At 52.0% G+C, this 25,460-nt stretch overlaps 1 protein-coding gene across 4 annotated transcripts in view; it reads left to right on the forward strand.

The window, feature by feature from the left end:
- Positions 1-25,359, forward strand: part of SMPD4 (sphingomyelin phosphodiesterase 4, neutral membrane (neutral sphingomyelinase-3)) — a 26,268-nt gene extending 909 nt beyond the window's left edge. Inside the window, exons 2-20 of one of the 4 annotated variants that reach the window (XM_005875517.2) lie at positions 1,776-1,857; positions 6,818-6,904; positions 7,751-7,893; positions 8,042-8,117; positions 8,878-8,986; positions 9,101-9,153; positions 9,693-9,844; positions 11,661-11,793; positions 14,265-14,336; positions 17,279-17,365; positions 20,136-20,281; positions 20,950-21,040; positions 21,317-21,417; positions 21,932-22,095; positions 22,547-22,752; positions 23,100-23,333; positions 23,580-23,711; positions 23,902-24,030; positions 24,154-25,359. In XM_005875517.2, the coding sequence (XP_005875579.1) occupies positions 1,819-1,857; positions 6,818-6,904; positions 7,751-7,893; positions 8,042-8,117; positions 8,878-8,986; positions 9,101-9,153; positions 9,693-9,844; positions 11,661-11,793; positions 14,265-14,336; positions 17,279-17,365; positions 20,136-20,281; positions 20,950-21,040; positions 21,317-21,417; positions 21,932-22,095; positions 22,547-22,752; positions 23,100-23,333; positions 23,580-23,711; positions 23,902-24,030; positions 24,154-24,483 (2,484 nt within the window). In that variant the 5' untranslated portion in view covers positions 1,776-1,818 and the 3' untranslated portion in view covers positions 24,484-25,359. Of the gene's footprint in view, positions 1-1,775; positions 1,858-6,817; positions 6,905-7,750; positions 7,894-8,041; positions 8,118-8,877; positions 8,987-9,100; positions 9,154-9,692; positions 9,845-11,660; positions 11,794-14,264; positions 14,337-17,278; positions 17,366-20,135; positions 20,282-20,949; positions 21,041-21,316; positions 21,418-21,931; positions 22,096-22,546; positions 22,753-23,099; positions 23,334-23,579; positions 23,712-23,901; positions 24,031-24,153 lie in introns of those variants that run through there. The other 3 variants (XM_005875518.2, XM_014547111.1, XM_014547112.1) reach the window with 3 other exon arrangements.
- Positions 25,360-25,460: the final 101 nt, after the last annotated feature.

A 25,460-nucleotide genomic window follows, 5' to 3' on the forward strand; every position in this document is an offset into this window, starting at 1 on the left:
GCCTGGGGCCTGGGCTCCGCCCTCATGCCGCCTTCCCGCGCGGCTCGCACATCCAGCCCCGGTGGGTCCTCGGTGAACGTTCATTGAACGAGTTGGAGGAAGGAAAGCTGCGAGTGAAACTTGGGCTTTGGACTCAACAAACCGTGTAGGAAGAAGAGCCGGGTGTGGGTCCCGGCCCGAGCCTTCCTCCCATTGTGCGAGCCAGTCTCCTCATCCGTGGCACGGGGCATGTTGCCCAGTGCCTGCTCCTCAGGGCAGCTGTGAGCGACGAAGGGGAGCCTGCTCGGCCCCTCAGAGCAGCTAGCAGCGGTTCTCAACCTGTGGGTCGCGACCCCTTTGGCGGTCGAACGACCCTTTCACAGGGGTCGCCTAAGACCATTCTGCATATCGGATATTTACATTACGATTCATAACAGTAGCAACATTACAGTTATGAAGTAGCGACGAAATTAATTTTATGGTTGGGTCACAACATGAGGAACTGTATTTAAAGGGCCAGAAGGTTGAGGACCACTGAGAGGGAGTCCTTGGCAGTAGCGTGATTTGCTTGGCAGAATCAGCGATGCCTGAGGGCTGCCGGTCTCAGAAGAAACCCCAAAACTAGGTCGGAAGCAGCTCCTGAGGAAAGGCGTTGCTGAAGTGTTAGGATGAAGCGGACGCTCGGTGCACAGCACAGAAGGGGTGATGGGGGGCGAGGGGGGAGCAGACCAAGTCAGGGTCGGAGACCTGTGTAAGAGGCACTGCCTGCCTTGGAAAGACCCCTCGTTTGGCACCTCTGGCCTCATTTCTTTGGCCCCTGCCTGGCCCAGACTCCCTCTGAGCAAGGAGGTGCTTTCGCCTCGTCCTAAAGCTCTGCCCTTTGCAAGCAACTCAGGGTTTTATGCTGTTTTGATAGTTTTGGAATAGTTCTCTTGACCACTTGATTCAGGACCGAGGTGTTTTGTCTTAAGTTTTCTTTAAAACTGAAACTGATCGCTAGTTTAAGAGTTGGGGGAAAAAACGTGGAGGTGTTTATATTGCCATATGACAGATATGTGCATCGCCTGCCAGCTTCTCAGCTGCCTACACCGTCTCCTTGCACCCAACCTCTCCATCCACATTAAGTTGTCAGTTGCCACCTCAGTGCCCTTACTCAGGCCAGTAGGCAAAGCTGCGCAAGGAAAAGCCAGCAGTAACCCATCATTGGAGCTAGGCATGCTTCTGCTCTGCTCAGTCCAAGGCTGAAATCATGGTGCTTTGCTCTTATCTAGATGCTCTGGAGAAGAATCTGCTTCGAAGCTTACTCAGGTTGCTGTCAGGATCTAGTTCTTGGGAGTTGTAGAACTAAGGTCCCTGTTTCCTCGCTGGCTGTCAGCCAAGGCTGCTCTGTATTTTATGGTCCACTGACTTGACACTTTAAATTGTATCTGCAAAATTCTTTCACAGCAATATCCAGATGGTTGTGATTGGATAACCAGGGGCCGGCACTTGGAGGGCTATCTTTAGAATTCTGGTTGCCACTGAGAAGTAAATGAGAAATATGTGCAGAGTCCCTAGAACCAGGCCTGGCACATAGCAAGTGCTATACAAGCGTTACCACGTATTAGCAAGGATTTGCCACTGCAAACGTGTCTCTGAAGCTGGCCACTGTGGGCTGCATGAGAATGGCATTTCTATAACACATGGGACATGGAATGCAGTGTGTGATGAGTTATACAGATGTCCTCCTGGGCATTGTGAAACGATTCCGTATTCTGTTTGGCAGAGGTTGAGATTTCTTATTTGCTTTTCCACAGTGGTTTCCTAAGACGGCCGTTTTCAACTCCACCAGAGGCTACTATGGCATTCCCTCACCTGCAACAGCCCAGCTTCCTACTGGTAAATATCAACTGCCCGTGTGAGTGTCAGCTCAAAGCTGAGGGACCGCCCTGGCTGGCTTGGCTCTGTGGATAGAGCGTCAGCCTGCGGACTGAAGGGTCCCGGGTTCTATTCCGGTCAAGGGCACATGCCCGGGTTGCAGGCTCCATCCCCAGCCCTGGTCGGGGTGAGTGCAGGAGGCAACCAATCAATGTGTCTCTCTCACATCGATGTGTCTCTCCCCCCCCCTCCCCATCCCTCCCTTCCACTCTCTCTAAAAATCACTGGAAAAAACATCCTCGGATGAGGATTATCATATATATATTAAATATGATGCTGAGAAGTTAAGCATAAGACAGATACCAGTGGTGAAAGGTTCAAATTTCAGTTCCCAGAAGATACTTGAGATAAACATTTATTTGGAAGGACATTCTTCCTTGGTGCACCCTCTAGAGCAGTGGTTCTCAACCTTGGCTGCACATTAGAATCACCTGGGAATCTTTTTAAAATCCTGATTTCTGGGCCTCATCCTCCAGAAATTCTGTTTCTTTGTTATGGGGCGGGGCCACAACATTAGTAACAAAGAAACAGAATTTCCGGAGGATGAGGCCCAGAAATCAGGATTTTAAAAAGATTCCCAGGTGATTCTAATGTGCAGCCAAGGTTGAGAACCACTGCTCTAGACCTTTCTTACCTTAGACAAGTGACCACATTTTTAAGCTTTGGTTTCCTTACATATAAAATAAGAACGAAGGTGTTTAATCTCACAGAATTGCAAGGGTCAAATGAGAAATATTTGTGGAAGTACTTCCTAAGCTGAAATAGGCTATGTATATGGTTGCAAATATCAAAAAATTTCTATATGTGACACGGCATCAGAGTTAAGTTAGGGTTTTTCAAAATGCTGACAGGCTGAGCTCTAAAGGTTCGCCATCACTGCTCTAGAGCCAACAGATCCAACCTGTGGCCTACACAGCCCAAGTCTTTACCTCTGACTGAGGCCCCATAGACTCTACCCTTGTTTGAAGGTGGACAAGGCCTTAGATATCCTTGGGCAAAGCCCTCTTCATTGCAACTCTGACATTTCCTCTTGATCTCCATCCATGTGTGTGGAGGCTTCTTTTTCTTTGTGTAGTCAAGGTACACACCCCATGAACTCAGGTAGATTTCCTTAGTTCTTGTCCTGAACGCTTTCTGGCCTTTCCATGGTCTTCATGATTAGTGTCAGCACTTGGCTGAAGCCATATGTGGATTTTTTTTTTTTAATTAAATCTTTATTGTTCAGGTTACATTTGTTCCTCTTTTTTCCCCCCCATAACTCCCCTCCTCCCAGTTCCCGCCCCACCCTCCGCCCTCAGCCATATGTGGATTTTAACCTGCCTGTTTCCTTTCTATAATTTCCTTTTTTTTTTTTTAATCTTTATTGTTGAGAGTGTTACAGATGTTCCCCCTTTTTCCCCTCATTGCCTCCCTCCACCCAGTTCTCACCCCACCCCATGCCTTCACCACCTTACCGTCTATGTCCATAGGTAAGATCTTTGGTTAATCTCTTCCCGCCCTCTCTTCCCCCGTTCTGAGATTCGTCTGTTCCATGCTTCCATGCCTCTGATTCTGTTTTATTCACCAGTTTATTTTGTTCATTAGGTTTCTGTTCATTTATTTTGATTTTTAGATTCAATTGTTGATATATATTTGTTGCCATTTTATTGTTCATATATTTTACCTCTTCCTCCTCTTCCTCTTCTTCTTCTCCCCCTCCTCCTCCTCCTCCTTCTCCTCCTTCTCCCCATTCCCTTCCTTCCTTCCTTCCTTCCTTCCTTCCTTCCTTCCTTCCTTCCTTCCTTCCTCCTCCTTCTTCATAAGTAAGTAACTGCTTTTCTCTTGCTGCTTTAAAGATATTCTCTTTGTCTTTAACCCTTGGCATTTTAATTATGATGTGTCTTGGTGTGGGCCTCTTTGTTTGGGACTACCTGCGCTTCCTGGACTTGTAAGTCTATTTCTTTCACCAAGTGGGGGAAGTTTTCTGTCATTATTTCTTCAAATAGGTTTTCAATTTCTTGCTCTCTCTCATCTTTTGGCACCCCCGTAATGTTAATGTTGGTACGCTTGAAGTTGTCCCAGAGACTCTTTACACTTTCTTCTTTCTCTCTCTTTTTTTTGGGGGGGGGTGGCGCTTCGGGATTGTTTGGGGTGTTCACTCTTCAGCGACTTGGAGGCCAATACTCTTTACACTTTCTTCATATTTTTTTATTTATTTTTATTTTTTCTCTTTTGATTGGGTGTTTTTTGCTTCCTCATATTCCAAATCATTGACTTGAATCTCGGAATCCTCTAGTTGAATCCCTGTAAATGGTTCTTTACTTCAGTTAGTGTATGCTTAATTTCTGACTGGTCCAATTTCATGACATTGAAATTCTCACTAAAATCCTTGAAAGTCTCACTAGTCCCTTGAAGCTCTCATGAAGATCCTTGAGTAACCTCATAACCGTGGTTTGAACTCAGTATCCAGTAGTTTGTTTGCTTCCACTTCTTTCATTTGTGATGTGTTTCTTTGTCTCTGAATTTTTGCTGCTTCCCTGTGTTTGTTTCTATGTATTAGGTAGAGCTACTATGTCTCCTGGAATTGGTAGAGTGGCCTTGTGTAGTAGGTGTCCTGTAGGGCCCAGTGGCTCAACCTCCTAGTCACCTAAGCTGGACACTCTAAGTGTGTGGGCTGTATGCACAGTCTTGTAGTTGAGCCTTGATTGCTGTTGGCGTCTCTGGGAGGAGTTGACCTCCAGGCCAATTGGCTGTGAGGACCAGCTGCAAAGACAGTGGGAGAGCTGCTGTGCAGGAGGCGAGGCCCAGCTGTGAAGCAAGGCAGGCTTGGCTCATGCTAATGCTGGTTGTGGGCCTTTTATTGGTAGTTTTGGGGCATGCTGTCACCAGCTGCAGCTTGTTTGAGAGATTTTAGCAAAGTCTGAAGCCTGAGCCAGGACAGGATATTCATATGGAAAAGCTGCTGCAAACAGCTTGGGTGGGGCTGCAAATTGGATGAGGCATGGTTAGGAAATCCCTAGGGTGGAGCAAACAGTGTGGGCTGCCAGATATGGCTGCCAGTCAGCCCTATAATAGGGGAGGTCCCAGCACAGGAACAATGACCCTTGAAAGCACCCCTGTCTCGGAGAAAGCCGCCCTTGGGTTCCTGCCCCGATGCCAGACAGTCCAGTTCCTCCTCATATGTGTCTGAGTCCTCCAGAGCCACTCGGTGCTGAAGCTCAGAGGTATTGAATCTAAGTGTGTTTGTACGCCAGCCCTTTAAAAGGAACAGCTGGGTCTCCAGCAGCCTCTGTGTCTCTTAGCTACAATCCCCACTGGTTTTTACAGCCCATAGTTACAGGGACTTCTCTTCCTAGTTCTGGAACCATGGGCTGGAGGGCTGGTGTGGGGCTGGGACCCCTTGCTCCTCTTGGGCAGCTTCCGCAAAGACGATCTCCCTCCCAATTAAAAAAGCAACACAGGTGGGTGTCAGACCATCCTGGTCCTCGCCTCTGCCCCTCCTACCAGTCTCAATGTGCTTTCTTCTTTACTTCTCTAGTTGTAGGACTTCCATTCAACCAGCTTTCAGGCGGTTCTGAATGATAGTGGTTCGGTATTTTAGTTGTAATTTCGATGTGGTTGGGGGAGGCAGCGAGTACAGGCATTTACCTATGTTGTCATCTTGCAAGGTCCCTGCCTATTTCTTTCTTTTTTTACCTTTTCTGTTTGTCTTTATTACTTCTTTTTTTAAAAAATTTAAATTTTTTATTGTTTAAAGTATTACATATATCTCCTTTCCCCCCCCATTGACTCTTTCCTGGCTGCTCTTCACTCTCCCTCCCCCCCACCCCTCAGCACAATTCCCCTCCCCGCTACTGTCTGTGTCCTTTGGTTATGCTTATATGCCCAGGCAACAACCATGCTACTCTATTTCTATGAATTTGACCTGCACCTAGAATCAGGTCACTTCCACCTATTGACTATTATGAATAATGCTGCTATGATCCCCCACTCTCGCCTGCCTTCCCTCCGAGGTTCCACGGTCTGTTTGATCCTTCTGTGTCTCTGGATCTATTTTTGTTCATCAGTTTATGTTGTTCATTATATTCCACAAATTAGTGAGATTATGTGATATTTATCTTTCTCTAACTGGCTTATTTCACTTAGCATAATGCTCTCCGGTTCCATCCATGCTATTGCAGATGGTAAAAGTTCTTTTTTTTTTAACAGCAGCATAATATTCCATTGTGTAGTTGTACCAGTTTTTTAATCCACTCATCTGCTGATGGGCACTTAGGCTATTTCCAAATCTTACCTGTTATAAATTTTGCTGCTATGAACATAGGGGTGCATTTATTCTTTCTCATTGGTGTTTTCTGATTTCTTGGGATCCCTGCCTGTTTCTTAAGGTTATGAAGGTTCAGTAGGTTCATTATCACTAAATAAAAGACGTTTTAGTTAAGGGCTTAAATAGCAACATTTATTTTGGGCATTCTTACTGATGGTCACAGTGGTGTAAATCATGGGTGGGCAGTCCTATAGGGAATTTACCATTCATTGCATACACACTTGGTGAACACTCTGTGGTCTATGAGGGGAGCCCTATTCCATAGGGGCCTCTCCTGAATGTGGGGCTGACCCCCTGCTTGTGGGTCAAGCAGAAGTCAGTTTTATTTTGGTAATATGCAGTTCTTTGAGGTAACTGGGGATGCCTAACAGAGGCTGCTGGGAAGCAAGCCTGATAGTTACTTGTCTAGAAGGCATGGTACCTCAGCCTCTCTTCCAGTTGCATCCTTTAGGGCACTGACATATGCCTGACCTATGTATGAGGTGCTGGGGAATCAGGTTGGTGGTGTGTATCTCACTCCTGCCTATCACTTGGGTTTCTGTTTTGACTCGAGCCAGAATATCATCAAAAGCTGCAAAATGAATATGTTCATGATATTTTTTCGGTTTCTTATAGGCTAGCCTGAAAGCTGACGCAATAAATAAGCCCTTTGCACAGCGGTGCCAAGACTTGGTTAAAGTCATAGAGGATTTTCCAGCAAAGGTACAGCTCTGCTAGCATCTCTTTGGGGCATGTCTCATGCTATCCTTGAAAAATGTTCTTACAGTCCCTGGTTTCCACCTCTGAGCCCTGCCCTACACAGAGGCCTGACCGGCATTGTGACTGTCGCATATGTGGACACATTTAAACATGTGAACATGTAAGCCAGGGTTTTCTACCATGGATGCTTTTGTCCCACACGGGATGCTTGGCAATGTCCAGGGACATTTTTAATTATCACAGAGGAGTGGTGCTACTGGTATCAAGTGGTAGAGACCAGCCATGCTGGTAAAACGTCTCATAATGCACAGGGCAACCCCCACAACAAAGAAGTTTTCAGCCTAAAATGTCAACAGTACCAAAGTGGAGAAACTCTGGTGTAAATACTGAAAATGTGTGTTCCCATCACACCCAGAATTGTCAATTAGTAGTAAGTGAGGTAAGTTCAAGAAGCCGGCCTGGACAAGGAGTTACTACCAAATGACAGCAAGTCTCAGTTTCAAGGGCTCACTTTGAGAAGAACATTGCCTCCCTTAGTAAAGCTCTCTTTTTAAATATGGTGACTAATTTAACTGGCCCACATGTAAAACAATACTGCTTGATATGCCCCATAACCACGATGAAAGGGTCCAAGGCTGCTGCTCTCCTGTTGGCACTGTTGTGCCAGGGTTCCTGTGGGTGCCGGGCTGGTCCTGTGGGCTTTTGAACCAGGGAGTGACATGCTCAGAGCTCAGGTCCAGCTAGGGAAGTGGGCAGCATGAGGTGCAGGACTAGAGCTGGCACACAGCCCAGCATTGAGCTCTGGTCCTCAGCAAGCCTGCCCAAGGCCTCACCCGCACACTGTTTCAGGAGCTGCATGCCATCTTCCCATGGCTGGTAGAGAGCATTTTCGGCAGCTTGGACGGTGTTCTCATCGGCTGGAACCTCCGCTCCTTACAGGGACGTGTGAGCCCTGTCGAATACAGCATTGCGATGGAATTTCTAGACCCTGGGTAGGTAGGTTTGTCACCTGAGGAGCCGGATGTTTCCTCTGGTGATCCCACTTTTAAATCATTGTATTTTTCAAAGTTAAGAAACAAATCAAAGCAAGATGATTTGCAGTTCATTTGCCTGCTTTTCTTGTCTTAATTTCATGTTCAGTGGCCCAATGATGAAGTTGGTATATAAACTTCAAGCTGAAGACTATAAGTTTGACTTTCCTGTCTCCTACCTGCCTGTAAGTAAGCCCTGGGGTGAAAGCTGTGCTTGGGCAGAGACCCCAGACAGTGGTTGCAGTGGTGGTAGGTGGGCCGGGGCTCAGAGGGGCTGTCACAGTGGGCAGGAGAATGCCATGGTATCTGTTCAGGGTCAAGGAGGCATCACAAATTGGAATTTTTAAGATCATCACAAATTCTGCCAATGGGGAAGGCACCATGCTGCCCGGTTTGCTACTGGCTAGATGATCAGCAGGGCCATGTGACTGATTACAACAGGTGACTTACTCGGTGGGTATGAAAAGCAGAGGAGATGGGATTCATTTAGCTCATAAATGTGCACAGCTGCTGTCTTTGCTGTTGGTCGGTCTTTATGATGATACTAGAGGCCCAGTGCACGGATTCATGCACTGGTGGGGTCCCTCAGCCTGGCCTGTAGGGATGGGGCTGAAACTGGCAGTCCAACACCCCCCAAGGGGTCCCAAAGTGTGAGAGGGCACTCTACAAAGCTGCTGTCACTCAGCAGCTCCTGCGTTGAGCGTCTGCCCCCTAGTGGTCAGTGCTTGTCATAGTTACCAGCCGATCAGCCTGTCACTTAGGATTTTATATATATAAATGAGAGATTCTAAGTGAAAGCTTGCTCAAGTGCTATGCAGAGGGTAGTGCTGTTCCCATGAACAGGGTCCATATGCTGGCCGCCTCCTCAGCAGCCTTCCCAAAGGGCTGCACATGTGGGGCACTGAGCCAGAGCCTGCCTGCGAGCCTGCCTCCCTCTCTCCGCAGGGCCCCGTGAAGGCATCCATCCAGGAGCATGTGGTCCCTGATAGCCCTCTGTACCACAATAAGGTCCAGTTCCCTCCCACCGGGGGCCTCGGCCTGAACCTGGCCCTCAGTATCCTTTGCTGACCCCATGGGTAGGGAGGCTGGGGTGGCCAGCACAGTGTGGGGTCGGTGGGGGTGCGGTGGCCCAACTGCCCTGCCGTTTGTCCCCTGATCCTGCCTTCAGATCCGTTCGAGTATTACATGTTCTTTTTCGCTTTGAGCCTCATCACTCAAAAGGTACAGAAGGGATTCCTCTGAACAGAGTTTGCTTTACTGGAAACCCCTGGGAGGGTGGGGGGCGTGGCCCTGGGCTCTTGTTTTCACCCAGCAAGGGGAGCTTGGGATTTGCCTGGGAGCCAGCTGCCAGCCTTGCTTTGTCTTCCATTTCTCCTTTTCCCTTCCTGCCTCATTTCTCTGGGTCTTCCTTCCCTCCCTCCTCCAGTCTTTGTCCTTCAGGCCATTCTCACTTAGGGCAATAGACTGGTGGGCGGACTTGACAGGTGATGTCGGGTGACAGGCACCCTAAGTGGCAGTCAGGGGGCTTCCCATAGGAGGTGCTGACCAGACAGTGGGGCAGAGTGGAGGGGTCACAGGCGGGTAGGACTGAGGGTTAGTCAGGCTGCCTGTGATGGGGGCTTTTCTCCTGGCACCACCGTCAGTGCGCGTGGGCTGGCCTCAGGGAAGCAGCCACATCCCAAGGCTTTCGTGTGATTGCTGGGGTCAGCAGCCTGGGGCGGGGCCCAGTGCCACCCACTAACTCGAGTTTTGTTTTTTAGCCACTCCCCGGGGCCCTCCATGTTCGTACTTCAGACTGTGCCTATTTCATCCTGGTGGACAGGTACCTATCGTGGTTCCTGCCCACAGAAGGCAGCGTGCTCCCCCCACTCTCCTCCAGTCCCGGGGGGCCCAGCCCCTCACCAGCTCCCAGGTAAGGCTCTCCGGCTACCCTGGCCTTTGGCCAGTACCTGAGGTATCCCGTGCCTGCCACTAGCTATTCTACAAAGGAGTAGCCTGGTCAGTGAGCACTGCTCATGCAACAATGGTGCCCACTCTGTCCAGGGCTCCCCAGTTTTTCTTATGCCTGAGATGCCCCCACCCCAGCTGCCATAGCACAGACTAGAGTGCAGGGGTAAGGAGGATGTCTGTTTTGGTTTTCAGTGACCATCCCTGAAGTGGTCAGGCCCTGTGGCTGCATGGCCCTGCTGTGAAAACGGGCTGTGTTCTGCCCATAGCATCCCTCCCCTCATGCAGCATCCATTCCCTACACTGAGGTGCTAACGTTCTCTGTATGGTTCCAATTTTAGTATATGTGCTGCTGAAGCAGCAGTGTTGTTGACCAAAACATTGTTATGTGATCCATGAAGTAGTAGGAATCTGTGTGACTCGAGAACCAGGTCTTGGCCCGAGCCAGAGTTCCTGGGATGGAGAGCCTTTTATGTCAGTGAGCAGGCCGTTACTGTGCAGCCTGGAGGTGAACGGGGCCTTCTAGCTGGCTCTCCCCAGGAGATCCTCCTGCCCTAACAGCCACTGCCCGTGCTCCTCTGACCCTCCTGCACCTCACTGGCCCAACTCCTTCCCTGGGAGGCTGCAGGCAGGCTTTCCTGCACATGCTAGCCCACCCCACATCTGGCACATGCCATACCCCAAGCTCACAAATATGGACAGATGCCCCCAAGGGAAGGGGATTGAAAGAGGAGAGGGGGGACTTGGGGGTGGACCAGAATCACACCTTCTCACAGGCAGACTGCAGCTGCCACATGGTTTTCTGGGCCTGATTTTGTCTGCTTGTTTTTACATATTTAAGACTTACAAAAAAGTTGCTATGCATAACATAAAGAACTACTATAGACCCTTCAGCCAGAGATTTCTAAATTGTTTTCATCCTCTATCTGTATGTTTTTTCTGGGTCCTTTACGTAAGTTATAGATATGCCCATTATCTCTTAATATTTCAGAGTGTATCTCCTAATAGTGAGTGCACACTCCTTCATAACCACAGCACTTCTCTCCAAGTCAGGGAGCAGGGATTGCTACAAGGCCACTGTCTAATCCTCAGACACCACTGGGGCTTCACCAGCTATCCCATCAATGGCAGTTACCTGACTAGGATTCAGCTCAGGGTCACTTACTACATACAATTGTCTCTATAGTCCCCTTCAGTCTGCAACTGGATCTCAATCTTTTCTGACCTTGACACCATTGTAGCATGCAGTCTAGGTGCGTGCAAAATGCCCTTGACCTGGGTTCTCGGGTATTTTCTTATGATCGGATCCAGGTTGGACATTGTTTGATAGGAGCTCTGCGGCGGTGACTCATGGTGTCTATGTGCCCCATTATAGGCGACATTAGCTTGATCACTGGGCTAAGGGGGGGTTGGCCATGTTTTCCTGCTGTAAATTTAAATAAGTACTTTGTGCCAATAATAATTAACAAGAGGAATTTAATGGGAAGATATTCTGAAACTGTACACTTATCACTTAATGTTAGCATCCCTTGGTGCTCCTTGGCCAAATCAGTTATTAATGGAATGGTGCCAAGTGATGAATTTTTTAATGTCATCACTTCTTTGTTTACTAGGAAACATTCTCTTCCCATTTGTTTGTATAAATCCACATGGGCTGGGGAGTCATTGTATGATTCAACAGATTGTAATTGTTATTGTGGTCGTTGATTTTGATGTCCAGGTTGCCCCTGGTTATGCCATCAGGAGCCCCTAATGGAGGCCTGTTTCTCTGTCTTCCTCAGGACTCCAGCCATGCCTTTTGCTTCCTATGGCCTCCACCACACCAGTCTGCTGAAGCGACATATTTCTCATCAGACATCTGTGAACGCAGACCCTGCCTCCCATGAGATCTGGAGGTCGGAAACTCTACTCCAGGTGAGAACTGAGGCAGCTCAGCTCTGCTTCCATTTCAAAATAAACTGCTCACCACTTTCCACCCCATGGGCCAGAGGTCTAAGGACTGCCCCTGAGCTGGATGGTGCTTCTAAATTGTCAATATTTCCCTTCTGTGACATTTAGGAAAATAGGCGGGAAGAAATTGACCCACCTGTCTAACCTGTATCTCATTGCAAGTGTTTTTCATCCCAGGATTTCCTGTGCAGGGTTTTGTTTTGTTTTTCTCATGGTGATGTAATCACTGCCCAGTCTTGTAGTTTGCAATAAATCTGAGTAAATGTTCTCACCACCCCACCTTTCTGACGCGCTCCCATGTGGTTGGGAAGGTTCCTGTGATCACTGTCATGTGGATATTAAATCCTGTACCGGCTACATTTTTATGATGCTTAATAGAGAGGGCCTTTGAAGCCTTCACCTTGGTCAGCAGGCAGCCCCTGGCCCTTCTGTACTAGGGACCCACAGGGGAGGTGGCAGTGCCCCATGTCAGCCTGTCCCCCAGGCTTGGTCTGGCTCACTCCCACAGCGCAGCGCTGGCCACCTTCCGGGCCTTGCTATCTCACCTTGGAGAGTGCGGTTAGGCTGGTTCTGACACAGGATTCTGGGGCTGAGATGGCAACTACAACATTGCTTATTGGCAATCTGGAGTGGATAAGATGGGGTCTGTCCCTCCCACCTGGTACATAACTCTCGGCGTGGGGGTTGCTGTGTTTTTAGAGGCTTCCATGTTATTGTCAGCAGCACTGGGAGGTGGGGCATCTGGAATCATCTTCCCTGTTCACTGAGGGGCCCAGTGCTTCAGTCGGCGCCCAGCTAAGTGGGCTCTGGGTTCTGCCAGCCGTGAGGAGGGCAGGTGACCAAGGCATGGGCTTATAGGACAGAACGGGAGGGTTGTTTTAATTTTTATTTTTTTGAATTATGGTAAAATACACATAATATGAAGTTTACTATCTTAACCACTTTAAAGTATACTTACATTGTTGTAATTGATCTCAAGACTTTTTTATCTTGAAAAACTGAAGCTCTGTGTCCACTAATCAATAATTCCTCATTCTTCTTCTCCCCCAGCTCCTGGCAACCACCATGCTACTCTATTTCTATGAATTTGACCTACTCTAGGTGCCTATATAAGTGGAATCATGATTTTATTTTATGACTGGCTGACTTCACTTAGTATAGTGAACCTTCAAAGTTCATCCATGTTATAGCATGTGTTAGAATTTCCTCCCTTTTTTAGGATATTTAGTAATATCCCATTGTATGTAAATAATCACATTTTGTTTATCCATTCATCTGTCAATGGACACTTGATTTACTTCCACCTATTGACTATTATGAATAATGCTGCTATGAACATGGATGTGCAAATAGCTCTCCTAGACCCTGCTTTCAATTCATTTGAGTATATACCCAGAAGTGGAATTGCTGGGCTATCTAGTAATTGTTAAATTTTTTTTAAAAACAGCCATACTGTTTTCCACAGTGGCTGCACCGTTTTGCATTCCCACCAGCAGTGCACAGAGGCTCCAGTTACTTCACATCCTCTCCAACACTCACTATTTTCTGTTCTTTTTATGATACCCATCCTATGGATATGAGGTGGTATCTCATTGTGATTTTGATTTGTTGCTCTAATGATTAGTGGTATTGAACATCTTTTCATGTCCTATTGGATATTTGTCTATCTTTGGAGAAATGTTTATTTAAGTCTTTTGCCCATTTTTTAATTGTGCTGTTTGTTTTTATGTTGTTGAGTTTTAGGCATTCTCTGTATATTTTAGGTGTTAATCCTTTATCAGATACATGAATTGCAAATATTTTCCTCCATTCTTTGAGTTGCTTTTTTATTCTATGATATCTTTTATTTATTTATTACTTTTTAAAATATATTTTTATTGACTTCAGAGAAGAAGAGAGAGGGAAAGAGAGATAGAAACATCAGTGATCAGAGAGAATCATTGATCAGCTGCCTTCTGCATGCCCTCCACTGGGATTGAGCCCGCAACCCAAGCACGTGCCCTGACCAAGAATCGAACCATAACCTTCTGGTTCATAGGTCGACCCTCAACCACTGAGCAACATTGGCTGGACTGTCTATAATATCTTTTGACACACAAAAGTTTTTCATTTTCATGAAGTCCAATTTGTCTATTTTTCCTTTGTTGCCTGTGCTTTTGAAGTCATGTCTAAGAAATCATTGCCAAATTCCATATCATGAAGGTTTCTCCCTGTGCTTTCTTCTAAGAATTTTATCATTTTAGCTCTTACATTTAGGTCTTTGATCCATTTTGAGTTATTTTTTGTTTATGGTGTTAAGTAAGGGTCCAACTTCATTCATTTGCATGTGGATATCCTGTTTCCCAGCAGCATTTGTTGAAAACACTGTCCTTTCCTCCATTGAATAGTCTTCACACTGTTGCTAATTCATTTAACCAGCTAATACTCCTTTGCAGGTTTTTGTTGAAATGTGGCTTCATCATTATTCCTTGGAGATGTACCAAAAAATGCAGTCCCCTCATGCCAAGGTATGTTGCCATAGTTTCTATCCATCCCCTGCTCTTGTCCTGGTGTGCCTGGTCAGCCTGCTACTTTCTATCCTTGATGTCAGTTTTCAAGGGCTGGATGGTGGGAAACCACCCCTCCCTCAGATGCTGACCAGCAGGTGGGTTTGGTTCTGTGGTGGGCTTGCACCCTGAGGGCTGGAGGCCTCTTGTCTGGGGTCCTCCTGAGCTACTTCCAGAGCCCCTTGTGGCAGCAGGAACAGATGAGGTGGTGGTGCTCATGCTCTGCGGGTAGGGGAGCCGCTGATGCTTCTGGGAGCTGTGTCTGGTCTGTCACATCTGTCATCACAGCGCCTCCTGCTTTCCTGCTGAGGGGGTGCCCGACAGACCCCGGCCACCCTGGGTCTCCACCTTCTGCACATCAGCAGGCTTTGTGGTGGGTGGAGTCTGACACCCTCCTGCATGTGGCCTGGCCTGTTTCCTCCTCCTCCTCACCTCTCCCCCTTCTCTCACTGGGCTACTTGTGTGTAAAGCTGTGGAGGTGGCCGAGACCCTGGCACCCTCTGGGGGCGCTGTCCCCAGGGCCCATAGCCCACTGGACTTGTCAGGGTAGAACAGTTCTGTTCAGTTAGTAAGATGGGCACTTAGGCTCCTACTCCATGAGACTGCAGTGCCTGGCTTCTTTGTACCAGTGACAGATCCTTCCTTGAAGGATCTATGGTTTTTATAAAAATGGAAAATGGCTGTCTGTAACTTCTGCTCTGTGATTCTGGGGAGAAGTGGGGGTTCTGCTCCTGCTGCAGAGTCTCAGCAACCAGTTCTGTGGTCCCAGTGCTCTGCCCAGTGGAGGGTTGGGGTGCAGCCCTCCCACCGCTGCTCTTTTAAAGTCCCCAAATCTGCTTCCTTGGTGTCACATAGGAGGAGGAGGAGGAGAACAGGGGACTCCATCCTGGGTCTCTCAGGTCACAAAGCCCTTGCACTGCTCTTCCATCTTCCAGAGCTGACTCTGCATGTTCCTGGCTGGTGCACGGTGGTCAGGGGTCCTGGGAGGCTCGCTCAGCCCCTGTGCACGTGGCTTGGTCTTGCAGAGGCAGAGGCCGCCTCGCTGCACTGCCTTCCTTGTCTGCTTGTTCTGTCTTCTGAGCCAGTGGAAGCATGCCGCTTTCATTTTCAGCAGATGGCGAGGCAGAAAGGCCTTTCTAGTCTGAGTCCACATGGGGAAGGGGAAGGGGCAGTGCCTGTCCTTGCCAGAGCAGGAGGGCCTTTCCCTTCTCCCCACATTTGCTTCCTTCTCTTGGTCAGACCACAGGGTGTGTGAGAGCTGCTCAGGATGTCTCGGCGGGGAGGGGGGAGGTTGTTGTTCTCACCAGGCATCAGAGAGGTTCTGCCCTTTCCCTCCTATTGAGGCAGAAGAGCAAAACCTGAAACAACTGGGTGTGTAGGAAGCTGGGAAAGACAGCTGTGGAGGTCTGCTTCATCTGGGGCCCCTTAGCGTTTATCCAGGCCCATGCTGCATGCACTGCACCATACAGAAACCCTTGTGAGTTTTGGTTTCAGGGAGGCGGGGAGTGTAGCTCCTGGAAATCCCCCGTGTGTCCGTGGCTGAGCTGGGCTGGGCTGGGTGCAGAGTGCATGCTCGCTCCCTGGAGGCCTGGCCTCCACTCCACCCAGCTTGAGGAGTGGGGCTTCTGGAAGGGCAGTAAGGATGGCCACAGCCCTGCAGGCTGGTATGAGGCTGCCCTGTGTCCCCACCGGCCAGGACAGGAACCCAGCAGGAAAACTGTATGCCCTGATTCCTCCTGAGGGCTGCAGCTGAGCCCAAGGTCTGGCCTGGAGGAAGGCTGTGAGTGGCCAACACCTTCTTGCTGTGCTCCTTCTCACCCCTGCTCCGCGTGTCTCTGGCTGTGCCTGTCTCCTTGGAGTCTGGCACACTCGTTCTGACCTCTCCTGTGTGAAGCATGCTGCTCAGCCCAAGGCATGGCCCTCGCAGGGTGGAATGTGTGCCTGGACTGGCTCTTGGCTGTGCTTGGCTGACGGAGGGCTGCTTTTGCGGGCCTTGGTGCTGCAGGGAGGGAGGGTGGAAGGTCCTGGGGTGGGACCAGGCAGCATGGGAGCTCAGCTGTCATCTCCAGCATCCCAGGCTCAGGGAGTGTGTGACCATGGCCAGATTCTTGCCACTGGGACTAATGAAAGGCTCTGTGTATCTGGAGGGTTGGGGTCCCGGTGAGGTAGAGAGAGGCTGGTCTTCCCAGAATTAGATCCAAGGAGTGCTTGTGTCTCCTTTAACCATTTCCGGAATGTTGAGTGTGGAGGGCGTTTGGTGGGCCTGGCGGGCTGAGCTGTGCTCACTGTGTGCGGCCTTTAGGAACCAGCCCTCAGGACAGAACACTGATTGGATCTTAGACACATAGGAATTGTGCTGGTCAGTTTTTCCTCAGGACAACCCAGGGAAGTCTAGGCAATTACATAGCTTTGTTTTCTTGGCAGAGAGGCCTCCATCTAGAATTGGATCCTAAAAAGTTTCTCTCCGGAGGCTCTGGCCTTCAGGGCCTTGGTTGTTGGCACCTGGGCTCCTAGTGGGCTATGGTGTGCGTGTACAGTGCCATCAGGGTCAGGGCAGAGCGGGACCCTCAGGAGGGAAAGTGAGTCAGGCCGACCTCGGGGAGCTGGAGAGGCTTTCAGGCCCAGTGGCATGGAGGGGCCTCCCGGTGGTCTGAAGGGTCTGTCCATCCCCTGCCTGGCGGGTGCTGCTAGGAGGGCGTGGTCTGGGTTGCTATGAGGGTGGTCTCACTGGCCTGAGGTTGCTGGGCTGTGGTTATTAGGATTGTCACTGACATGCTTTTGTTTTTGTTTTTTGTTTTTGTTTTTTCTCTTACCTCTGGGCTCTCACTTTTTTCTTTTCCCCTCTCTCCCCTCCCCTTCCTCCCCTTCCTCCGCCTTCTCTGGCTTCTGTTTTGTTGTCTCAGCTGGAGGTTCTGCACTACCGACTCAGTGTCTCCAGCGCCCTTCACAGCCCTGCCCAACCCAGCCTCCAGGCCCTCCACGCCTACCAAGTACTGGCTGCTCTTGATCTGTTCCGTTTCACCCCTGCCCTGTGGTGTAGGCCACAGAGCTCATGTCAGTGCAGTGGTAAAGCGAGGGCATGGCTGGGGGCCTGCTGGGGGTGATACAGAGACCGTTCCACACACAGCCAGGCCCTGGGGCTTGAGGGTGGCCTGGCCCTTCAGCCTGGCCCAGCCTCCAGGTTTGTAGACTAGCCAGGGTTTGGGATGTGCAGCCATGTGGCAGGAAGTGAGGCACACGATCCCTGCTGGCTATGGGGTCATCAGATCTTCCTGGTCAGGCCTCAAGCCAGTTGAGGTATCACAAATTGTTATGTATTGTGGCGGCTCCGTGCTTGGCCCTAGTTTGAGGAAGCGAAATATTTCTGCTTTTGCTGTAGAGCCCAACTCACCCTGCGGTTCAAGCCTGTACTTGAGGTGACTGAGGCCACGAGGCCCAGGGGTGCAGTTCTGCTGAGCTGAGCCTGTGTGTGAGGCAGAGGCAGGAAAGCTTTGGGCTTGGTTCTCCGGCCTGGAAATGCTGTCAGTTCTTGGGTGACCCAGGCCCGGCCTTCTACAGGCCCAGTCTCTTGTGACCTCATGGAGACTGGTCTGCCTAGGCCAGGGGTGGGCAAACTTTTTGACTCGAGGGCCACAATGGGTTCTTAAACTGGACCGGAGGGCCGGAACAAAAGCATGGATGGAGTGTTTGTGTGAACTAATATAAATTCAAAGTAAACATCATTACATAAAAGGGTACGGTCTATTTTTTTTTTAGTTTTATTCATTTCAAACGGGCCGTAGTTTGCCCACGGCTGGCTTAGGCAGAAATGAATAGTGTGACAGAGTTGAGGGCAGCAAAGTAGAGTTCAGCCCTGTAGGGTGTTTCAGGACTGACAGCCTCATAGTTCATTGATGTATGAGATGAGGCCAGAAGTCTGGACAGAAACGGCCGAGTGGTGCGCCTGGAGCCGTGCTCAGAGCCTGTCTGTTTCACCGTCCGTGGGAGCACACATTGAATTTGAACACAAGGTGCAAAGTTTTGTTTTGCTGGGATAGGTTGTCAGTGCACAGCACATATTGGGGTTTCTGCTCAGAAGCACAGCTGCAGTGAGGCGGGAAGAGCATGTTCCAGAAGGTTCAGTATGGGCCAGCTGGGCACAGAAGTTGGTGCCGCTCCAGCCTCTATTGGGGAGGGTCCCTGGAGAAACATCTGGCTGCATTCACTCCGCAGCAGGAGGGCCAAGATCCTGGAATAGGCTTTGGAAAAGTGTCCTTAAAAGGAGGCCACCTGCTGCGTAACCAGAGATTCCTGTGGGGCTTTGGCTCAGGAGGGTGTGGAGTTGGAAGATTGGCTTGACAAACCTAGAGGGAGCATAGCCGATGGGGTTACAGTGACTGCTGGGGGCCTGGGGCAGGGAGCCGGCTCTCCAGAAATCCCAGGAAGGATGGGTCCAGATGGGATTGGGGATCCTGGTTCCCCTGTCCATGGCCAGGTAAGAGAGAGAGGTCAGGAATGAGAAGGGGGAGGGCTCTGAGCAGGGAGTTCTCAGGTCTGATATTGATGCCCTTCTAATCTTTTATTATTAAAATAGCCCATGCTTTTTGCTTTTTTCTTCAGAACAAGGCAGATTCATTGCATAAAGACTTTAAAATGCAGATAAGCAGAAGGAAATTACCTAGTAGCATAGTATCATCCCTAGATGTGTGTGTGGTGGGGGGTGGGGGGTCACCTGGGCCTGTGGAGGCATTTCCATGACAGAGAGTGGCATGGATGTGGGCAAGGTCCATGAGGCTGGCTTCCTCAGCCCATGAGAGGTCTGTGGCTGGGCTGTGCTCAGCACTGCTCTGGGTTGGGATGAGGCTGCCAAGAGCTCTTCTGAGTTTGTTGCGGCCCCAAAGAGCTCAGGTGAGTGTGGGGAGAGGAGCGTGTTGGTCTGGACAGCCAGAGTGCGGGGCATGGGGCAGTGGGTCCTGCCTTCCCCACTCGGGGCTTCACCCTGCACTCCATCCCTGAACAGCTGGCAAACAGGCTTTGCTCTGGGTCTGGCTCTCAGAGATCCTACAGGACTCTGAATCAAAAGTTCGGCTCACAAGATTGACAGTGTTCTTGTCTTTGGGGTTGTGCTGACCAATAGGTCCATTAGCAGCAGAGGGAGGACTGTGTCTAGAAGGGAGAGCAGGTAGAAGGGTGGGCTGTGGCAGGAAGAGGAGCTGGAGAGGTTCACCTGGAAAGGGGAAGCTATGGCCACGGCAGCCTGTCTGCACACACCTGGGAGGCAGGGGAATACCGAGTCCAGACCCCAGGTGGGATAGCAGCCTGCCCGCCCCCTGCTCCTCCTCATCCTCTGGCTGGCCAGGAGGTGAGGACCCCTTCAGACCCCAGGTGAGATAGCAGCCTGCCCGCCCCCTGCTCCTCATCCTCTGGCTGGCCAGGAGGTGAGGACCCCTGACGACCTAGATGGGCAGCAATGACAAGTCACCCCCAGAGGGTTTGAAAAGGGGGTTTGAAGCCTGTAGAGAAGCACTTGGACCTTGGTTTTTAGCAGCTGTCCCAAGGCACACTGTGCAGGCTTCACCACTCTTAGCTTGTCTCGGACCCTGCGGTGCCAGGGTCATCAGCGGGTGGCAGGTATGGGTGGGGCCCCAGGTGGTCCAGCTTTCAGCCTGGCCCATGCATCCTGTGGGGAGAGCAGAGAGATGGGCCCTGCTGGGATGTTCAGACCTGGGGGTTCCAGCTCAGAAAACCTGGATCCTGACACTACACCCCTCTCAACCTTAGGAGTCATTCACGCCCACCGAGGAGCACGTGCTGGTGGTGCGCCTGCTGATCAAACACCTGCACGCCTTTTCCAACAGCCTGAAGCCCGAGCAGGTCTCGCCCTCCGCCCACTCCCATGCCACCAGCCCCCTGGAGGAATTCAAACGGTGGGTATGGGGCTGTATGCAGGGCTGCTGTGCTTCAGCCTGCCTCCTTGTGCTCCGCACACGTGCTGCCCACTGACTCCCCAGGGCGTGTGGGGCCTCACCTTGTCCCCTCCTGGCTCTGTCTCCTCATCCCTGCCCTGGCCCCAAAGGTGGGCGGGGCATCCAGCTGCTTCTCTGGCTGCCATGGCCTGTCCCTCCAGGCCTGCCCTCTTCAGTAGAAAGCCAGGCTGCAATTGGTTAGAGCATCGTGCCGATACGCCAAGAGCCAGGCTGGCCAGGGGAAGGCCCTGTCCTGTATGCTCTTGTCCCTTCCTCCAGTGGCAGGCAAAAAGGCCAGTGGCTAGGAGGCCCTTCTCAGCAGAGTGGCTTAGTTGTCACAGGAGATTGGGCTCTATGCTGCCCCCTCCCCCTCCTCAGGCAGCGAAGGGGCTGGGTGGTGAGCCAAGCTGACAAGTGTACAGGAGCCACACTGGATTGGCTACATGTGTGCTGTGTATCCTTGGAATGTCCCCTTACCTCTCTGAGCCATGGTTTCTTCCTCTGAAGAATGGGGCTAAAAATACGAAGTCTCAGCCCCAGAGGGAACCCAGTGCCCCTCCTGGCAGAGCTGGTCCTTAAAGCAGGAGCCGCTGGGCTCACTTGTGAGGTCACCCACTTCCTCTCCGTAGGGCTGCTGTCCCGAGGTTCGTCCAGCAGAAGCTCTACCTCTTCCTGCAGCACTGCTTCGGCCACTGGCCCCTGGATGCGTCCTTCAGAGCCGTGAGTGTCGGCCCGTTAGCCTCACTGAGCTGCACTTGGCCCCCTTCTGAGGGGACACTGAGAGTGACCATCCGAGGGGTGCACTGAACACCCCTGTGTCCTCTCAGGGCAGTGCAGGAAGAAGCCAGGTGGTGGCACCCCTGCCCACCCCTGCAGAGCGAAGCCCTGCAGCTGGAAACGTGCCCCTGCTCCCTGAGCTCCCTCCTGGGCCAGATGGCCCAAGGATCAGGCCCAACGCCTGCCCCCACAGCCCACTGTGTCCACGTGTCTCGCCAGGTCCTGGAGATGTGGTTAAGCTACCTGCAGCCCTGGAGGTACGCGCCTGAGAAGCAGCCTCAGGGTAGTGATGGCCAGGCCCGCTGTGTGTCCGAGAGATGGTGAGCCTGCACCCTGCCCTCCCCCAGGGGGTCTGCTTCTGGGCCCTCAGGGCTCTTCTCTGAGGGGGAGCACAGGCCGCCCGCGCCCCACTTGATGCTGCTGTGTCTCGCCTGGGACTGGTTTCCTGTGGAAATAGCAGGTCACCCTCTTCCCCGTCTCCTTGCCATAATCGTCTCACTCGGATCTATGTTCACGCTCACCCCCAAACCTTCCTCACCAGCTCGTTCATAGCAGCCACCGCACTTCCCCACCATCTCCCAGCTGCCCCCCGGCTTCCGTCGGCACCTCTGATCGCCTCCTCCTGGGCACCCCTCCGGTGCCCTGTGGTGCCCTGGCCATGGTCTTGGTCATCTCGGAAAGGGCCTCATTCTAGGGATAGTCCATTGTCCTTGGGGGGCCTAGGCCTTGCCAGTCTGTCCTGCCTCCTCCCTGGACACCCCCAGACCCTCTCAGCCGCCGATCTTGACACCTGTGTGTGGAAGATCTGGCCCCTGAGTAGCTGCCGGTCCCCAGGGCACCCTTTGTGCAGGAGAACCTGCTGCTGTACACCAAGCTCTTCGTGGGCTTCCTGAGCCGCGCGCTGCGCACTGACCTGGTCAGCCCCAAGAACGCACTGATGGTGTTCCGAGTGGCCAAAGTCTTTGCCCAGCCCAACCTGGCTGAGATGATCCAGAAAGGTAAGCCCTTAGCCAGAGGGACCCACAGACCCTGTATGTGCCTCACAGGCTTGTGGGGGGCCTTGGCAAAGGGTGTTGTAGGGAATCCTGGTGCCCAGAGCAAGATGAAGGTCTGAGCCTGGCTGAACCCCGTCTTCCCCGTAGCTCAGTGCGCCTGGCAGAGCGGGGTGCAGATCTCTGAGCTATCTCCCTGGTGGCTTGTGGCAGTTGGGCGCCTGTCCTGCTTTCGTCTGAGCCAGCTTTGTTGGGCGTTAGCTTTTTATGCTACCTCGTGGCGAGTGTTGGCTTCCTGTTGAGACTGGCAGGGCTCTGAGAGCATCAGGACCTGGGCTCCCTCGCTGCATGTTCACTGCCGTTCGGGAACTCAGGAGGCACTTAGGGACCCTGCCAGCAGCAACTGGATATTCTGTGTCCTTGGAAGCCAAACCCAGGCTTGCGTCCTGCTTTCCAGGCGAGCAGCTCTTCCTGGAGCCCGAACTCGTCATCGCCCACCGCCAGCACCGACTCTTCTCGGCTCCCACACTCACCGGCAGCTTCCTGTCGTCTTGGCCGCCGGCCGTCACCGACACCTCCTTCAAGGTGAAGAGCCATGTCTACAGCCTGGAAGGCCAGGACTGCAAATACACCCCGATGTTCGGGCCAGAGGTCCGGACGCTGGTGAGTGAGTCGGCTCAGCCAGTCACAGGGCCGTCCTGAACCTCTGGGACAGTGAGCCAAGAAGGGTGCACACATCTGGGGGGAAGGAGGAAGACTAGGTGTTGAGGAGATACTAGTACTTTCTCCTCCCCTTTTAGGTTCAGTGAAGGCTAATTTTTTTTTCTAATAATAGAGGCAGTGTTTGTTGGGAATTCCCCACATTTAGAATATGCACCTTAGTTTTTGAAAATCGTTGTCACGTGGAAGCCACCCTCCTGGCCCTTGGCAGGCTTCCCCGGGACCACCTGGTGGGGGCTGGGTGCCATGAGGCGGCCACCAGAGCTCAGTGACCTCCCGTCTGCCCGCAGGTCTTGCGCCTGGCTCAGCTCATCACGCAGGCCAAGCAGACAGCCAAGTCCATCTCTGACCAGTGCGGGGAGAGCACAGCCAGTCGCCCTTTTCTGTCCTGGCTGGGCCTCTGCCTTTCGGACACAAACAGCTCCTACCCAGCCAATGACCTGGACGACATGGGGCAGGACAGCATCCGCAAGACAGACGAGTACCTGGAGAAGGCCCTGGAGTACCTGTGCCAGATGTTCCGAGTATGAGCCGTGAGGCCGTCCCCTCCCCAGATTTGGTCCCGTGCCCTCACCCCACTGCTTAGCCCGGGACCAGCCACAGACCAGGACCTAGCCCGGGCTGTGCCACACAGGGCTCCTGGGCTCCTGCGGGAGAGGCAGGCTGTGCCTGCAATGTTGTCTGGGTCCCATCGTTGTTAGAGGCCGAGGGGTTGAAAACCAATTTGCTCCCTTCACCTGGAAACTGAAGCAGTAGTTTCTCCCTGACAGCTCAGCGAGGCCCAGCTCGCCCAGCTCACACTTGCCATGGGAACAACTCAGGATGAGAATGGCAAGAAGCAGCTCCCGGATTGCATCGTGGGTGAGGACGGACTCATCCTCACCCCCCTGGGCCGGTACCAGGTAAGGCCCATGTCCCAGAGGGGCCTGGCTCTCCAGGGCTTTCCAGATAGCACAGCTGGTGGTCCCACCAGCCTGTCCCCGTCCCCCATAATCAGAGACAACTTTGCTGAGTTGTTTGCAAAGGTGTGTTTTCTGGACGGCTCCTGTGGCCTCGCTGTCCCCTGGGGCTCACCTCTCCTGCTGCTTCTAGATCATCAACGGGCTGCGGAAGTTTGACATCGAGTACCAGGGGGACTCGGAACTGCAGCCCATCCGGAGCTATGAGATTGCCAGCCTGGTCCGCTTGCTCTTCCGGCTGTCCTCCACCATCAACCACAGGGTGAGTGGGGTGGGAAGCCACATCCTCAGCTCAGCGTCCCTTCCATCCTAGAGCTTCAGGGAGGGGCTGGTGGAAAGTGTGGCCCCTGCCTGTTGCCCACTCCCCTGTGCCTCTGTGCTCTAGTTTGCAGGCCAGATGAGAGCCCTGTGTTCCCGGGCTGACTTCCTCGGCAGCTTCTGTAGATACCACCTCATGGAGCCGGGGCTGGCTGACAAACACCTGCTGAGCCCTGTGGGGCAGGGGCGTGTGGCCAGCCGTGCCCGGGGCCCCAGGCTCAGCCTTCGTTTCCTGGGCAGCTACCGGACGCTGCTGTCACTGCTGCTGGCCTTCTTTGTGGCCTCTCTGTTGCGCATCGGGCCCCTGCCCTTTGCCCTGCTCCTCGTGCTGGGCTACTTCCTCTACGCTGCGGCCATGACACTGCTGACGGAGCAGGGCAAGCTGCACCAGCTCTGACCACAAGCCAGCCTCTCCCCACACTGCCCCTCCCGTGTACCTGGGAGGCCACCTCCGCACCTGAGCCTGGTCACCGTCATGCTTCCAGGGAGCATTTTCCTGTAGCCTCTGAACCGTTTGGAAGAGAACGAAGGAGAAGGGCACACAGTCCAGACTCGGCCAGGAAGAGAGCAGCGTCCAGGGCCCGTGAGCTGCGTGGGATGGGGACAGTCCAGGGCCGGCCACGGGCCTTCCTCCTTCCTCAGCCGGAGGCTCCGCTAGAAGATGGCTGTCAAGGCTTTTCTCTTTTTAACAGTTTCAGGGTTTAGCCATGTGAAGCCAAGGAGTCCGTGCATCCGGGGGGGCCTGCGGCCTCACTGTCCTGAGGCGGGCAGTGTGGCATGAATCTCCGCCCTGGGTGACACCAGGACAGCAGCTCAGCCTCTGGCTCCAGAGAAGGACCAAAGACCCTAAAAGCGACGCCTGAGAACATTAAATGGCGATTCTCGGAGCCCTCATTTTTAAACTACATCTGCCACCACACTTGGCAAAACAAGGGTTATTCCTCGTGTTCTCCGCGACGGGAAGTCTGGGCCATACAATCCTGCTTTTGAGGAGAAAGGGTTCTTCAGGTGCTCGGTGGGACACCTGGCTTCCCTCAGCCCCCAAGTCAGCAAGCACCTCGCTCAGGGGTGGCCCGTGTCACCACCTTGTCCTACAGGACGGGCTCTCGTCCCCTGCAGGCTTAGGGGATCAGACAGGACCGCCCAGTCCCTCTGCCAGCTTCTGGTTCTACAACCAAAGATGATCAAAAGCGTTTGTACCTTCAATAAAATCAAGTGTGCAAAGACAGTAACCTTTCGATACCACTTAAATATTAAAGTTACACAACAATTACATGTTCGCTGTCAGAATTCCCCACGGGGTCTCTCACCTTTCATTATACAGATGACACCACAGGGAACAACTCTTTGAAGAGGGATTTAAACCAGCCATCT

The sequence above is a fragment of the Myotis brandtii genome, unplaced genomic scaffold, assembly GCF_000412655.1.
Source record: "Myotis brandtii unplaced genomic scaffold, ASM41265v1 scaffold463, whole genome shotgun sequence".
NCBI lineage: Eukaryota > Metazoa > Chordata > Mammalia > Chiroptera > Vespertilionidae > Myotis > Myotis brandtii.